Below are 16744 nucleotides of genomic sequence, written 5' to 3' on the forward strand. Positions count from 1 at the left end.
TTAGTGGGTCAAGCAGTACTACAAATGAGCCAAATTTCAAGATCGTGTGTAATTGCATCCATGAGTTATTAAATGTTTTTGAGGATTCAGCTCAACGCGAACGTACTATAGTTAATTGTAGTTTATAGTTAACAGTTTATAGTATTTTGTATTGCTATTTTACAGTGTACAAGTGTTAGTACAGTAATGATTAAAATAGTCTTGAACAATATTTCACACATTGTAAATACCATGTACACCTATAAGTCAGACATATACTACTACACGACTTTTTCTCTGACATCATTTGATATCATACACAAAGTTATAATCTAACCATACAGTGAGTGGAGCTTCACACATCATCATTGATTACAAGTACATTTGCTGTTGATAAAATGCTCTAATTGAACAGTCATAAGGAGAAATTGTGTTTTATTTGATGAATTAGATTAATGATTCTAGCTGACCTAATAGTGCATTTGGAAGACAAAACTTGTACCAAAAATTATTTATGGATCTACAGAAGTTTTTATGTAACATTTTTCTTCCATTTTCAGGAGGTACAGCCAGTGGGTTCTACAGCTCTGAAGATGAGGAGATTACTCCTCGCATGTATCTACTATCTCGTATGAAGCAGACAAATCTTGAGCCAGTCATGTTACATGTTGGATCACTTGATCAGGGACAAGTGTTCATTTTGGTCACCAACAAATCAATATTTGTGTGGTGTGGAACTAAGGTACCACGACTATAACATAGGGTCTCTCCAAACAAGAGTTCATAGTATATATACTGAGGAGAGTATCCTACTCTCATATATCCCTGTAGAAGGGCGTATCATGATCTCATGATGTAACGACAAGATGTTGTGGTTTGTGACGTACAAGCAGCCATAGCACCATTTCACACTCACGACGCTCAAGATAGCCGTATTCACGAATGGCCTAGCAAGAAACGCCTACGAAGCGGTCTTAACCCATGAAGGAACAATTGTAGTTCGGTGATAAACGCTTAAAGCTGGAGTTAATTTGGTTGCTAGCGACGTTGTTAGGCACACGCTCAATTGATACCATGTTCAACTAATGACATCATTAATTATACAAGAAAAACGGGCGATCTCAGAAGTGCTACGTCATAACTTCATGATACGCCCTTCTACAGGGGCATATGAGAGTAGGATACTCTCCTTAGTATATATATTATGAACTCTTGCTCCAAATACAAGGCGTATTGTAGTATCATCATAGTAAATTTGGACTGTGGCACTTCCCAAGACACACTATAAACCAGTTCATTGTACTATTGCTAATGCGTCTTCTTGTAAGTTACTAATAACAACAACATAAAAAGCATCAAGCTATTTCCTTCTGATACTAAATTTTTGAAATATTAAAATATGTGGGTAGCTCCATAATTAAATTTAAAGCATTTTTTAATGAGTTGTGAAAATAAAGTGTCATGGAAATACTTTAATAGTGTTAAGTTACTTGTGATTTTGGATAACTAGTAATTAGATAATTAGGGTGTTGTTCTGACAGCCGTCATATTTTGTGTTCTGCTGTTTACTGTAGTCATCATTGACTCAGAGATCTAAAGGAAGGTATGTTGCTATGGTGAAGGTGATCGTGTGATACCTTGTATTGCAGGCTGGTGGCTGAAAAGATTAACAAGAACGACCACAAGAACATGGCAACTGTCCAGCTGTTTAAATATGTGAGTACAACAATAGCTGTGACAAGCAGTGGTAGGAATTTAGTTCATTAGTTACATTCCAATTTACTTAAGATGCAACCTGTACAGCTTTTGGGAACTGGCTTGACAGGTTATGGTTGTCATGGTGAAAGGATGAAGATATGATGTTATTGTAAATCTTAATCACTCAAAAATTACATATGTGGTGGAACATAATACAGTGGGCGCTCGGTTATCCGAACCCCTTTGTTCTCAGGCAATGATAAAAGTGTTCAGATAAGTTAACTGTTTGGAAAACTGAAGTCCATACATTTATATACAGAGCTCTGTTGAAATACTGTAATAGAACGTACACCTATACTTAAAATACTCTAATAGAACAGTCGTTTCCAATTTCGGATAAACGAGGGTCAAATAACTGAAGGTCTATTGTATATACTTTGTTACTGAGGTGTCCTGATTTCAGGGGTCTAAATGTGTGTACACTAATACAAATGGGATCATGGACAAGTGTCCTGATTGTCAAGGTGTCCTTATTAGTGAGGTGTCCTATTTCAGAGGTCTAAATGTGTGTACACTAATACAAATGAGACTATGGACAAGTGTCCCTATTAGTAAGGTGTCCTGATTTCAGGAGTTTATAAAAGCGTATACACAAAATGGAACCATTGACGAGTAAGTATCCTGAAAGGGCATTAATGTCACCTATTTAGAAAGCTTTTTTTGTTACACATTGTTAACATTTGATACAAGTGTAATTGACGTTGCTATGGTTACTTTTTTATTTTGAGTATCATTTCCTACAAGTATTGCAGTTGGTCCATCACACTCTTATAACTTAGCCAAATATGGTACTGCTTGGTATTGATACTAATATTGGGAACACTTTTTGTCACATTCTTGGATAATGTAATACTTGTGTCTTAGCTAGGAAAGTGTTTCGACGGCTGAAGGAAGGTTTATGAGGGTGCACATGCTGCCAATTCCATTAATGAGGTGGTCTTATTAATGAGGTCATGAAGTACACCTTAGCTGGGATGGTCACTAGGTGGTCTTGATACATTTCATTGCACTGTTAACTGTGTCATGTAATGTGTATGTGTTCTATTGCAGGGGCGGACCCAGAGTTTGGAAAGGGGGGGGGGGGGTGCTTTGCTGAAAAGATGAAGAGCAAAAAAAAAAAAAAAGGTCACAACAATAATGGCTGCCCTTTACCAAATGTATTTACTATGAAATATACAAAAATCCTTATTCAGATCCTTATTCATAGCTTCATAGTTAAGCTACACTGCCTCATGAACACAGTGACTGCTCTATTAGAGTATCTTGATCTTGTATGCAATTTTTTTGAAAGGGATAAAGGAAGGGGGGGGGGCACGTGCCCCCTCTGGATCCGCCACTGTATTGTGTTACTGTATGTCCTCCTTCCATATTACATCATTGTTTATTACATCATTGTTTATTACATCATTGTTTATTACATCATTGTTTATTACATCATTGTTTATTACATCATAGGGTAATGAGCCAGAAAAATTCTGGGACTTTTTGGGTGGTCCTCCAGAGCAGCAAATTTGGGTAAGCACTGAGCAGGTGCTGTAGTAGTAGTAGCCACGCCCACTCTTGTATACAGCATGACCAGGGAAGCAAGTCATACTCCTCTCACCTGAATCAGCAACCAAAGGTGTATCAGGTGACACTGGGTAAAGGATACCTGGAGCTGCCTCAGGGTGAGAATTACGTGGTGTGTGGTCTATGTGTTAATATGAACACTTGGCACCTACATAATCCAGACACTTAGTTAAGGTCTCAAAGTATCCCTTAGTACATAAACTGACCTGGACACCTTGAAATTAGTTTGGTGTCAGTTTCCAGTTACGTCCAGTAGGTAGACATTTTGTATGATTACTCTAGAATTACTTGTTTATAAGAAGTTTTACTAACCTTGCACAGCCTTCCACCCAAGAATAGGAAGAAACTGGATAGCTAGTCCACATGTTAGCCATTAACCCTCACAAAGGTTGTGAATATGTTATCGTATTATATTCATTATTATCAGCACTTACTCATTAGACAGCATAAAGTCAACAATGTTTGTTGATCACGAGCAGTTCTGTAACTCATTATTGACTCATCTTCACTGTGTACATAAATTAAACTATATTTTTGTTTAGTTCAAATTCCCGGTGGGTTGCTAATCAAGGACCTGTTGAATACCAGACATGTCTACATCATCGACTGCTACTCTGAGCTATTTGTTTGGTGAGTTAACTTGTGATGATTGATTGAGGGTTTTGATTGTTACACAGGGTTGGTAAGAGATCAGAGAGGCTTGTGAGAGCTGCTGCACTACGACTGGCCCAGGAGTTGTGTGACTTGCTAGAACGACCAGCTGTTGCCACAGTAACCAAAGTCCTTCAAGGGTTAGTATGTAGCTTTGTCTTAATATTTTACTAGTTGCCATCTCGTTATTAATAAAGCACCACACCTTCATATAAGCTAAGTTTTGTTGGTTTCAAATAAAACTGTACCAAGAGAGGAAAAAATCCTATTTCCAAGTGTCCAGGTGGTTGCTATGGTTTTGAATAGATGTTTCATCGTGCTGGACACTTTGGGACCAGTTAGTTTCAAAAAGAGAGGAGTCCTTTTCTTTAACTGATTTGGCAAAGAATTTAAAAGATCTTTTTTATTTAGTTTGTGATGAAAAGTTTCTCTCTGAAATGAAGTCAGCTTTGCCACTCAAAAGTGTTGTGCCATATTTGCCCATGCACTCATAGTTGGTGTTTATAAGGATTCCACAATGGTTTTTATAAGAACTTTGATGAGTACACCAGTGACCATGAATGATGAGTCATTGTTAGTTGTTAATGACATCACTGGTGGATGACATCACTGGTGGATGACATCACTGGTGGTTGTCACATTAATTTAGCTAATGGATGGAGTGTTTACACTAATGTGGCTAGAACAGCAAATATATTCTGATGAAGTAAATCAATATGACGTAACAGAGGTGTGGTTACCTGTGCTATATGCTATGGACCAACCAGTGGTGTCCTGGAGCCCACTGAATGGACAAGAGAGCATGTAACTCCGTAAACAGTGAAATTCAAACCTAGCTGCTGTGTAGTACCGTAAAAGTAACTTTTTATTAATTATATCATTAGGACATTATACAGGGGCACAAGCTCAAGTACATTACATTATGTTACCAACACAACAAAGTAAAGTTGTGGAAACTGAAGTTGAATGGCATCACTGAAGTACAGTAACACAGGCATGGCCTGTCTAGTGGCACAAAATTACTCCAGTGGACTATTCAAAGCTGTTTCTTTGACTTGATGGCCTTCCTATCTTCCTATCAGCTTCACACAACAATGGAGTAGCATCCCATTCAGTGTATCTGTTGTGTGTGTGAGAATGAATTTTACCCGTAATGTTAGTACGAGATGCATGCTCCCTTGTACATAGGATTTGATGTGCTCCTCCTGTCATGGAATAATTTGCTGCACTAGCAAATTGGTTTGCCCATCTTATTCGAACTGTCTCTGTAAATATTTGTATTTCCCATACCTATGGCTGGTGTAAGGGTTCATGTACTTTTAAGGTTTCCCAGTTAAACTCTTGGGGGTGCATGTGTACACATTACAAGCATACATGGCGACGACTCTTACACTTTTACAGTTGCTTGTACGTCACAAACCACAACGCCTTGTTGTTACATCATAACTTCACAATACGCCCTTCTACAGGGGTAGGATACTCTCCTTAGTATATAGAGGTGTACCGATATACCGATACATATCGTATCGGTGGCCGATACAGACATTTCTACTATATCGGTGGGAGCCGATATTGCTGCTAAAAACCGATACGATACACCGATATACAACTAGCAATTTCCAACCTGCCAACTTTTCACACATATTTTTACTACTTAAATTATACACCTTCAATAAATATTTCACAAGCTGCCGTTCCAGTAAATGGTAGCCAATGCTTCGTACTTTGTATTGCACTTTACTGGATTAAAATCCATGCGGTATTTATTGAAATACAGCAAATCAAAGTTTAAGAAATAAAAATCCCCATAGGGAGCCCATACAAATAATCGCGTTCGTAATTCTAATTGGAAGAATGTGGCACCTGTGATAGCCAAAGTTTCCGAGTGTTTCCGCGTGAATCTGCTGCTGATGAGGACAAAGAAAGTGGTTCTGGGCAAACCGTATATGCTGATTTTGATTTTGCCATGTGTTTTTTGATTGGAGGACGATTGATGTTGGATTACGATGGAAATATGGCCCTTTTAATGGTAAATCGCCATCTAACACTGCTCAGAATTCAGCATTACAATCACCCTGGGCTTCAAGGCATCCCCCTGCATCGATGCAAGTATAGTTTGAAGGTGAGCAGTTTGTTGTCTTCCGCAGAATTGCAAAATAAGGTTCAAGGTTGAGCATAATCTTTTCAAAAGTGGAGACTGGCATGTGATACCAACCTTACATGGCTCCACACTTACCTGATGTTATATTCTGGTGTATTTACTACTGTTTTGGTCCATTTTATAGCAGCTTCAGTGATTGTAATTTTGATCAGAAACTATTTATAATTTCTCTTTGTAGTATAGTGATGTCATAGTGTTATATAATAATTATCATCCTTAGTGCTTACAATGTGACAAATATTATCATCCTTAGTGCTTACAATGTGACAAATAAAGCTGAGCAGTGTCCAAACAAATCTATTTTAAAAATAATGTTGCTCTTACATTGTGTTATCTGATTGTCATGTTTCCGAAGTACGTGTTAATTGTGACTTGTGATGCCATTTATAAAATATTTTTCTAGTTAGTTATCCTTGAAAATGCATTAAGTACCTGTGTATACTTAGTATTACCAAGAGTTCATAATATATATACTGAGGAGAGTATCCTACTCTCATCTACCCCTGTAGAAGGGCATATCATGAAGTTATGACGTAGCACTTCTGAGTTCGCCCATTTTTCTTTGTATAATTAATGATGTCATTAGTTGAACATGGTATTGATTGAACGCGTGCCTACCAACGTCGCTAGCAACCAAATTAACTCCAGTTCTAAGCGTTTCTCACCTAACTACAATCGTTCCTTCATGGGTTAAGACCGCTTCGTAGGCGTTTCTTACTAGGCCATTCGCGAATACGGCTATCCTGAGCGTCACAAGTGTGAAACAGTGCTAATGATTCTTGCACTTTTACGGTTTCATGTACGTCACAAACCGCAACATCTTGTCGTTACATCGTAACTTCACGATACGCCTTTCTACAGGGGTATATGAGAGTAGGATACTCTCCTTAGTATATATATTATGAACTCTTGGTATTACACATTACACACAGTTTTATTTTTGAATCACTTGCTTTATTCATGTAATATTCTGAGTGGTCAGTCTACAAAGAAGTGGTCACTTTTGAGAGGTTTTACTTAGTTCATATGCTGTTCTTCATATGTGGTGAAAATTTCATGTTTCCTATCTAGATTTATGACACTTTGTATATTGTGTTTGGTGCCATGCAATATACATAAAAACAGGAGCTTATGAGCCGCCAAAGGCGGCGAAGGAGCATGAAACTTATGCTGCCTGCCGGGTGCCATCACAATCCAAATTGTTTGCTGATTAGTTTCCTTATACTAAAATCTTGTTATTGGAAGCCGTATACGGAATTTCGCGTGACGAAATATCAAGGTGCGAGCTCAGCCATAGCGGGCTGTGTTCATTGTCGAGGAGGCCTAAGTACATGACTGAACTGTCGCCAAAGCGTGTCATGTTTCAACAATGAGGGAACACCAAGGCGTCACAGAAGAAGTACAAGGTGACTGGCAGTGACCCATGGCGACGGTGAAGTGTACTCCCCTCCAACACTGGTTAGGCGCCCTCTAGCATTCGAACTGGTCTTCACTTCCACCTCAGCTATGGCAGCTGGAGCATTCTGACGCATGCCAATTACATAATATCCGCGCGTGTCGTATCCAATTTATTTCAAATGATGTGACGTAATTTGGATTGTGATGGCACCGAGTTTCATGCTCCTTCGGCAGCTCATAAGCTCCTGATAAAAAGCATTGAAATGCTGTACACAAAAATCATCACACTGTCAACTTCTTTTCCTTATATCTTTTGATAGGAACCACTGATTGAGGTGGAGTTTGCACTAAAATGACCAACAAAATGCACAATATTTGTCATACCAATGAATGTATGGAATGTTAATTATTTAATTTAGTTGGAAATCTCTAATTCACCTGAACTATCTTGAGGACACTGTCCAATGATCAAGCCACATTATAATCCCTATTATTTAGCTAACAAGGGTGGGAAACAGTAGTTATCTTCCTGGTCTAAAAGTAGTACGCTACTCGAAGCCATCTAAGTGCATGGATAATTACTGTTTTGTTACCACAAAACTTACCAATCATACAACAAACACTTATAGTGGTGGGCCTGGGGAAACAGCAATAAGATGAACCAAGAGAACAGCGTAAAACAACCAGCCATCTCTACAAGCCATTAAAATGCAGAGTAATCCAGACTAATCTTGGCAGGGGCATGTATTAAAATATTTGTGGGTGCCTTATAGTCTGAGCTATCAATAGAGGCCACACCACCATGGGTAACCAAGCATAGCCAATAATCTTAAGACTGTCTTCAGTAGTTTCTTCAGTAGTTAAAATAAAGTTTTCCTCAAATATAAATAGTTACACTTAGTTATATCGGTATATCGTATTGGTATCGATGTTCAGACTCAGTATATCGGTTTATATCGGATCGGTTCAAAATTTCCCTATCGGTACACCTCTAGGTTAAGAAGCTTCCAGATATCTTTAGTGGTTGGAACATTTAGTTAGCTTTGCTAGTGAATCAAATCCTTGTGTTGTGTTATTCCATTAATATTAAACTTCCTTGAAGTCTTGTGCTATAGGATAATTAACGTATCCATTTATGTAGAGCTGAGCAGTTTGTGTTCCGGTGCAAATTTGTTGGCTGGGAAGGTGTCCTGAGAGAGGACTACAGTGTTGTAAAAGGAGAGAAGAAATCTACGGAGCGGAAGGCACCAAAGGTTAAACACTTTTTCTACATGGTCACCATTACTCATATAATTTTTATAGGTGGATTTGTCTCCATTGTTCCTACCTAGACAGACTCCAATGTCCAACAGAGAAGCTGTAAGTATAGTGTGTGTGTCGTGTGTAGTGTAGTGTGTTAATTACTCATCTTTTGTTGTAGGATAACAAAATGGACGAGTTTAATGCCAACTTGAAGTCAGATATGCAGTGCTTTGTACTGGAGGGAAGAAAATTTGTAAGGTTGCCCAAGCGAGAGATCGGGCACTTCTACAGTGAAGACTGTTACGTGTTTCTATGCCAGTATGAGACAACTCCAGATGATAAAAGTCAGTTTAATGCTGTATATAGTTGGGGAAGTGAAGATTTGAAGTCTGCAATCAGTCTGTACTATATTTATGTCTGGTAGATTATATATTACAATTGAATAAACCTTCTTTGATTCTTCATAAATTGCTCCCTATTTGCTACGTAAATACTTTTGGTGAAATTACTGTATTGTGTTTTAGAAAAAGACCAACTATGCCGGTCTCCACCACGTGGGAAGCTACTCACACTACTTCACTGCATGCTCCTCTCATACACTACACATATCATGGGCATTACTAATCACTGGACTGGACTACTGGACTGACATATTTTTTTGTTTTTGCACATTATATGGTTTTGGATTTATTGAGTTTTGCCAGTTAATGGCTGTTTGGTAGCCTGCAGCCCACTGTTAAACACTGAATACAGGCAGTGAAATGTACAAAAACTGTCTTTTAATAATTTTGCTAGCTACTGTTCGGTTATGCAGCTATACAGCATGGGGCTCGATACAACACTTACTCCTTACCCTGTAATGCTGCTATGTGACAGCAAGAGTATATAATAGTATCCAAGAGTATATAATAGTATCCAAGAGTATATAATAGTATCCAAGAGTATATAATAGTAACCAAGAGTATATGATAGTATCCAAGAGTATATAATAGTAACCAAGAGTATATAATAGTAACCAAGAGTATATGATAGTAACCAAGAGTATATAATAGTATCCAAGAGTATATAATAGTATCCAAGAGTATATGATAGTAACCAAGAGTATATAATAGTAACCAAGAGTATATAATAGTAACCAAGAGTATATGATAGTATCCAAGAGTATATAATAGTATCCAAGAGTATCAAATAGGTGTATTACTCCGTGATTAATGATTGCACAGATATTTCAGTAATTGTTCGTTTTCATTGCCATTAAGGGTTGCTGTATTTAGCCCAATTTGGCCACTAAACCAAGTGAAAACATGATAGTGTTAAAGGGAATTGGCTAATGTTAAAGTTCTGGCACTGCCAAGTGGATCCCTGAAGGCGTGGCAACACATTCGTTTGTGCAACCGTTGTTTTAGTGAGCTGGAGTTATCTTGGGTCCTTACTACACTTTCTTTGTACAATAACTGTTGAATACTTTGTTGAATAACACGGAAAACCGGTGAACAAAGACCCGTTACCACGTACGCATTTCATATTACAGTACCATTTCGTGTAAACAAACAATTACTGAAATATCCGTGTTACTTTAAATAATCATGGGCTAATACACCGTTTGACACTCTTGGTTTCTATTATATACTCTTGGTAACAGCAATAGTTAATCAGCGATCATCTTTCCAGTTTACAAAGAGCAAACTCAACAAGCAAGCTGTGTAGTCTTTCGTGGCCAGACATCTATTTTAACACAGGGGCTTGACAATTAGAAATTATAAGCGCCAGTGCTGAATAAGCTAAGCCCCTATAGAGACCACAAAAGACTACACAGGTTGCTCTAAGGATATCATCGTCAACTGGAAAGATGATTGGTGATTAACTGAAGACAGTTTTTACAGTTTTTGTACATTTCACTGCCGGTATTCAGTGTTTAATAGTGGGCTGCAGGCTACCAAACAGCCATTAACTGGCGAAACTCAATAAATCCAACCATATAATGTGCAAAAACAAAAAAATATATATGCCAGTCCAGTCCACTGAATAGTGACGCCCCACATCACTGTACTGTCATATCATTGTACTGTTATATCATTGTACCGTCACTCTTACAGTTGAAGAAGAGGATGATGATGATGATGACGATGATGAGAATGAGACACACACTGTTGTCTACTTCTGGCAGGTATCAGCATTGTTCTCCTTGTGTTTGTAGCTTCATTGTTGTTGCTAGGGACGAGATGCTAGCAACATGGGCTGGCTAACATTCACCTTCAGGTAATACCTCCATTTATTGCCCTCCACCAGTAAATGGATAATGCCTGCTTACAGTTTTCAACAGCAGATTAAGAAGTTGATAGCAGGTCCTGTTTTTGTTAAGCGTGTTCAGCAGGTTAGTGGATGTAGTATATATTTTGTAGATAAGGGCCACATTATGTGGTACGTTGTACACGGTACTTGTTTACTTGATTACATCCTCTGTGACTGTCTGTATCATAGCAACACGATGGATATACATTGTTTGCATGACAAGAAGTGTTACTACATCATACTATGTTCTGGTATTACTTCATGAAAATAGTAATCATTTTTGATCATGTCTGTTGTCTTATTTACTTAAAATGGCTTTTGTATACTAAATGATCTGTGTCTGTACTGGATGAAGGGTGTGCACTATTTGGGATGAGTAGTAATAACATGTCCTGATAATTGTCTGTAACAAGTAAATATTGAGAACTTGCTACAATTGATAATAAGTGTGTTATAAACAAAATATCGTGTATAGCCACACTACGCTTTGAAAACAAGTAGATGTTGAACTAAACTCCAGACACCAGTAATACTATACCTGCTATTGAATTTAAACTATAAGGCATTACTTAATTTAGTCAATTTACTTCGGTTTTGTATTCTCATGTATTTCATTAATTACCACTACTGCATTGCTATAAGGAAGTGTAACTTGAACAAGCCACAAACAACACCAGATCTGTGTTCTTTATTGTTTATAGTTTGTCTGTGGTGTTTTCTTAAGAAAATTCTTTTTTGTCTGAATCTACTCTTTGGTTTCGTAAGGGAGATACATGCCCACTTTCAACTTGAAGGGATATTTCTAGCAGCCCACAAGCAAGGTCTACACTGTCATTTTTAGTCTTTACAACATCTGTACAGCCTATTAGGAAAGCTGTTCACGTCATATTCAGAACCCACTTTCACCTTATAATAAAGCTTACCTGTAAGTTTGTGGAGTGCTGCTTTTAACATAAGGCACAAGTGCTGGTGTGGACAGACATACATACATACATACATACATACATACATACATACATACATACATACATACATACATACATACATACATACATGCACACACATTTTTCAGAAAACAACTTCAGGTAACCAGGCGAGTGCCCATAGCCAGTTGGCCTGTGGGCATGCCTGGTTTGATAAGTGTTAGTAATGAGAATTGTTTGATGTTTGTATTTGTATCATCGTTGTCATGTACTGTTTGTGATCAAGACTTTATAATATATAATATTATGAACTCTTTTAGTGTGATGCATGTGATGACAAGTGGTAAATCATGCTTAATTTTGTTCCTTGTCCATAGCAACAAGAGGAATATAGGTTGTTGTCTCATTTTGGAGGGAAGCTGATCATGCACCAGGTGGGTTATTAAAGCACTAGTATGGCTTCATATCCATATTAGGGAAAGCGTGGTGGCACTGTTGACAGCAGTAAGCCAGAACTGTATCAAATCAGATCCAATAGTAACAAGATCTGCCGCAGGGTGGTGCAAGTGCCAGCCACACCCACCTCTCTCTGCTCAGCTTTCTGGTAAGTGCACCTTACTTAAGCTATCCATTGAATTGTGTAGTAGTGTTGTTCAATTGTTGGTTTGTTATGGATTCCCTACAATAGCTATAAAAAGTGACATTTTCTCCCTAAGGCTAACTGTTGCCATTAATGTGGGCGTTCAAAGGCACCGCTCAGGGTTAAGTCGTATATTTCCCGGGCAATATCATGGGAACATGGTTTGCTCATGGGCTTGATGCCCAACCAGTTCAAAGATACAATACACTTTGACTCGTTATATTGAGCAACACGAAGCATTTAATTATGGGTTTGGGTTTACTTTACTCCCTGTTTACTATCTAATATAAACCTTTTCTTTGGTCAATTAAAGGAGCCACATGCCTCTTTACGTTTTTTGAATAACTGGTCAGCTTTAGCTAGAGCTGTGAACTAGACAGAATATCATAACCGGTTACTGGGCAAATCATAACTGCGGGTTATCCGGTTAACTGAATTTAACAAAATTTTCTCTAATTGATATACTGAAGTTAGTTTTTAGGATACATGCACCTTAAAATTTATAGTATAGTTCATCTTGTAGTGGCCTAACATGTCATTATATGTAAAGCTGAATCTTACAACAAGTGTGATATCAGTGTTTAGTGGAGGTTAATTATGCAGTAATTTACTTAGGTTAATTGAAGCTACCAGCATCCACATGAGCAGGCTATAGAGTAAGGCGTGGTGGAAGCACAACGGCTTGGCACATGCGTGTGCTGATAGAAGATCATTTGTGTAAGTGCGTTGTGTTGGTGGTGCTTCGTTATGGCTGATGACGCGAACAATCTTGGTGGCACCGTAGTCTCTACCGGCTCCACTCCTACCAGTGGCCAGGTCGTGGTGACTAGTTCTGCAGTGGTACAGCTGCAAGGTTCTCAGCTCTCTCCGGCGGTGCTGCAGGCCGCCTTTCAGTCTGCCCTCGGAAATTTACTCCAGCAATCATCCGGTGGCAGAGGAATAGAGTTGTCCCCAATCGCAGTACCAGTCATCTCGTTGGCAAGTCAAATGCAGTCTACGACTCCTTCCAGCTTGGGTACAGGGACTGTAGCATCGTCTTCTGGTGAGACCATGGAGTTAGTGTATACATACTTTTATACGTGGGGGCTCCAGGCCATGGTGATTTGGGGCACAAGGGCAGCTGATCATTGTACTAGTTCTTCTCCTGTGTCCCCTGTTCTTTCAGGGGTCGGGATGAGTGGGTGCTTGCCAGCAGTCATGGCCGCCCTATCAGTATACTGTGTTGATTGGCGGTTTCTTTTCCCCATGCTGGTACATTGTTAGTGATTTGTGTGTTTGTGTATGTATGCCGGTAGGTTGCTGGGCTCATGTTTAGGCTTTCAGTGGCAATTGTGGTTCCCTTGAGATAATTCATGGTTTGGGGTTGGTCTTTGGTAACTAGGTGAGCATTGGCAACTGATAACGGAAGTAGTCTGCATGGTTGTTGCCCGGGAAGGCTTCTAGCACTTGTTGGGTCATGGTAGCTGTAGCATAAGGTAGGAAGGTGACTGACATCTTCACTTGGATCCAGTGCTTTACAACTTATATCAGTGTGCTGGCACCCCAGCAACCATAGAGAATACCTGAACTGATGGCTTACATGGCCAACATCGTGCGAGTCAGTCAGCACTATGCAGGGCTGGCCTGGGTTCGATATGATGTGGCGTACCTGTCAGCAGGCAGCAGCAACTGGGAACAACAAATGGTCAGTGGTAAATCCAACTTTGTACACTACATGCTTCACGGGAGCTGATAGGACGGGAACTTCCCGTTGCGAGCTGTGTTTCGCGACGTCCCACTCGGACCAGGAGTGTGCTCAATGGGGAGATCCGGATCCTGGGTTACCTGACCGGCTCAGAGCAGTGGAGTCAGTGGTGCTATCACTTTCGAATAGGGCTTCCGCATCAGGCCGTCGCCCACCTCCAGTAATTCAACCATCGGGGGAGATCTACAGGCTTTGGAATAGTGGGATGTGTAAATTCCGCAGTTGCCATCACACTCACCTGTGTGAATTGTGCAGAGGAAAGCACCCAGCTATTGTCTGTCCCAGGAAAGGAGGCCGGCCAGGTCAGAATGGGCAACCTGGCAATCAAGGGAGGGCATTCCAGGCCCGCCCATACTAGATAGCAAGTGGACCCTGTTGGACTTTGACTTTAATCTCAGCTATTTGTTGCATTTGCGTATATATGTATATTTTTTTCTTTTGTTATTTCTTTAGGAACCACCTTGTTTGTATGATGCAATGATATACAAGAATGACTGTAAACAGTGATGGCTTGGCGGGGTGGTACCTCAATCGGTGCCACTGGGTCGTGCGATGGCCCTTGTATGTGTTCCCAATAGCATACCTGTATAGTCGGTGGTCATGGTCTTATGGCGGTCGAATGGGACTACACCTGGGGTGGGCGTTGTTGTCCATCCAACAGTAACGTTGTTAGCGGGCGATGTGGGGGACGATTCCCAGGGGAATGCTGGTTTGTCCATAGATAGTATATTCTACGTACGTGGAATATACCATCTATGGTTTGTCCCGCATTGTGTTCTGACCATGGTTTCCGCTCTCCCTACTTACAGGTTACTGTTACATGCGGGACCTGCTCCACATTGATTCCAGGAGGGCTCCGTCGCCAGTATTTCTACCAGCCCAGCTGAGGTTTATTGTCTCTCCTCTTTGGGGGGTTTATGGCTGGCAGGTCACCCGGATGGGCAGCTCCGAAACTACATTGTGAGCAGTGTTCATTATGGCTTCCGGATTGGCTTCGACTACCAGCAACCATGTCTTCCCTCATCATCAAACCTGAGATCGGCAGGGGACCACCCGGTTGTGATCAATGAATACCTGAAAGCTGAGTGTGCTGCAGGCAGGGTACTTGGTCCTTTTAATCCACATGGTTTCCCCCAGGTCCAAACTAGTCCGTTTGGCGTCGTCCCCAAAGGCAGATCTGGGAACTGGTGTCTAATTCTGGTTCTCACTGTTGTACATCGGACACCACTCAGGCAATACGAAGATTCGGACATGGCTCACTCATAGCGAAAGTGGACATTAAGAGTGCCTACAGGAATGTGCCAATCCACCCAGATGATAGGTGGTTGTTGGGAATGAAGTGGAGACAAGTTATATTTATTGATACGGTGCTCCCCTTTGGCCTTAGGTTGACGCCTTAGATTTTCACAGCTCTCGCAGATGCTGCGGAGTGGGTGGTTAAGCAGCAGGGTATTGAATTCCTGATTCACTACCTGGATGATTTCTTGCTAGTTGGCAGGCCAGGAACCACTGAATGCTCTACCGGCTTGCAATGTCTACTGCAATCATTTGACACCTTGGGGTTTCCCATTGCTTTAGATAAATTGGAAGGCCCTTCCACATGCCTTACCTTCCTTGGCTTTGAAGTGGAATTGGTAGCAATGGCAGTGTGCCTTCCTTCCCTGAAGCTGATGGAACTGAAGCAAGAGGTAGACAGAGTCATTACCCTCTTGCCTAATGATAGGTCATGCACCAAGAAAGACTTTGAGTCTCTCGTTGGGAGATTAGCTCATGCCAGCCAGGTGGTTCAACCAGGTAAAACTTTTATGAGAAGCTTGTTTGAGCTTCTGGCCAGTCAGCGTCACTGCAAGCCTTGGCACCTTATTCGCCTGAATGTTGAAGCTCAGGCAGACCTCCTCTGGTGGAGCTCATTCATTGAGTCTTGGAATGACATTTCAATAATCCCAGGTGATGGGGAGGAGGTTTTCAGATCTGGTCTGATGCCTCTGGCTCGTGGGGTTGTGGTGCTGTATGCAGGGACACCTTGGAATGGCTATAGTTACCATGGTCAGAGGCAGCTACGGCCATAGGGGGATCCCTCATTCCGGGTGAGAGTATCACCTTTAAGGAACTGCTACCAGTGGTACTGGCTTGCTCCGTTTGGGGCTGTAAGTGGAGGGGCAACAGGGTTGTGTGTCACTGCGACAATGCCGGGGCGGTTGTGGCAATCAATTTAGGGTACAGTCGGGTTGCCCCAATCATGCACCTTCTTAGGTGCCTGTTCTTCATCCAGGCCTTCTTCGAGTTTGAGGTAGAAGCAGTACCTGTTCCTGGGACATTAATGGGTGGGCGGATGCCATCTCACGTAACCATGCCCATTTATTTCTCTCACAGGTGCCAGGAGCAAT

The 16744-nt window shown here is 40.6% G+C and overlaps 1 protein-coding gene across 1 annotated transcript in view; it reads left to right on the forward strand.

The window, feature by feature from the left end:
- The window catches only part of LOC136251460 (protein flightless-1 homolog), a 46969-nt gene that overhangs the window by 24250 nt on the left and 5975 nt on the right, over nt 1–16744 (forward strand). The window contains exons 27-41 of the mRNA XM_066043911.1: nt 540–721; nt 1554–1582; nt 1629–1695; nt 3193–3252; nt 3308–3404; nt 3849–3936; nt 3984–4097; nt 8658–8769; nt 8819–8875; nt 8937–9102; nt 10855–10925; nt 10974–11017; nt 11072–11132; nt 12351–12407; nt 12450–12577. Coding sequence (XP_065899983.1) covers nt 540–721; nt 1554–1582; nt 1629–1695; nt 3193–3252; nt 3308–3404; nt 3849–3936; nt 3984–4097; nt 8658–8769; nt 8819–8875; nt 8937–9102; nt 10855–10925; nt 10974–11017; nt 11072–11132; nt 12351–12407; nt 12450–12577 — 1333 coding nt within the window. The remainder of the gene's footprint in view (nt 1–539; nt 722–1553; nt 1583–1628; nt 1696–3192; nt 3253–3307; nt 3405–3848; nt 3937–3983; nt 4098–8657; nt 8770–8818; nt 8876–8936; nt 9103–10854; nt 10926–10973; nt 11018–11071; nt 11133–12350; nt 12408–12449; nt 12578–16744) is intronic.

The sequence above is a fragment of the Dysidea avara genome, chromosome 3, assembly GCF_963678975.1.
Source record: "Dysidea avara chromosome 3, odDysAvar1.4, whole genome shotgun sequence".
In the NCBI taxonomy this organism is placed as follows: Eukaryota; Metazoa; Porifera; class Demospongiae; order Dictyoceratida; family Dysideidae; genus Dysidea; species Dysidea avara.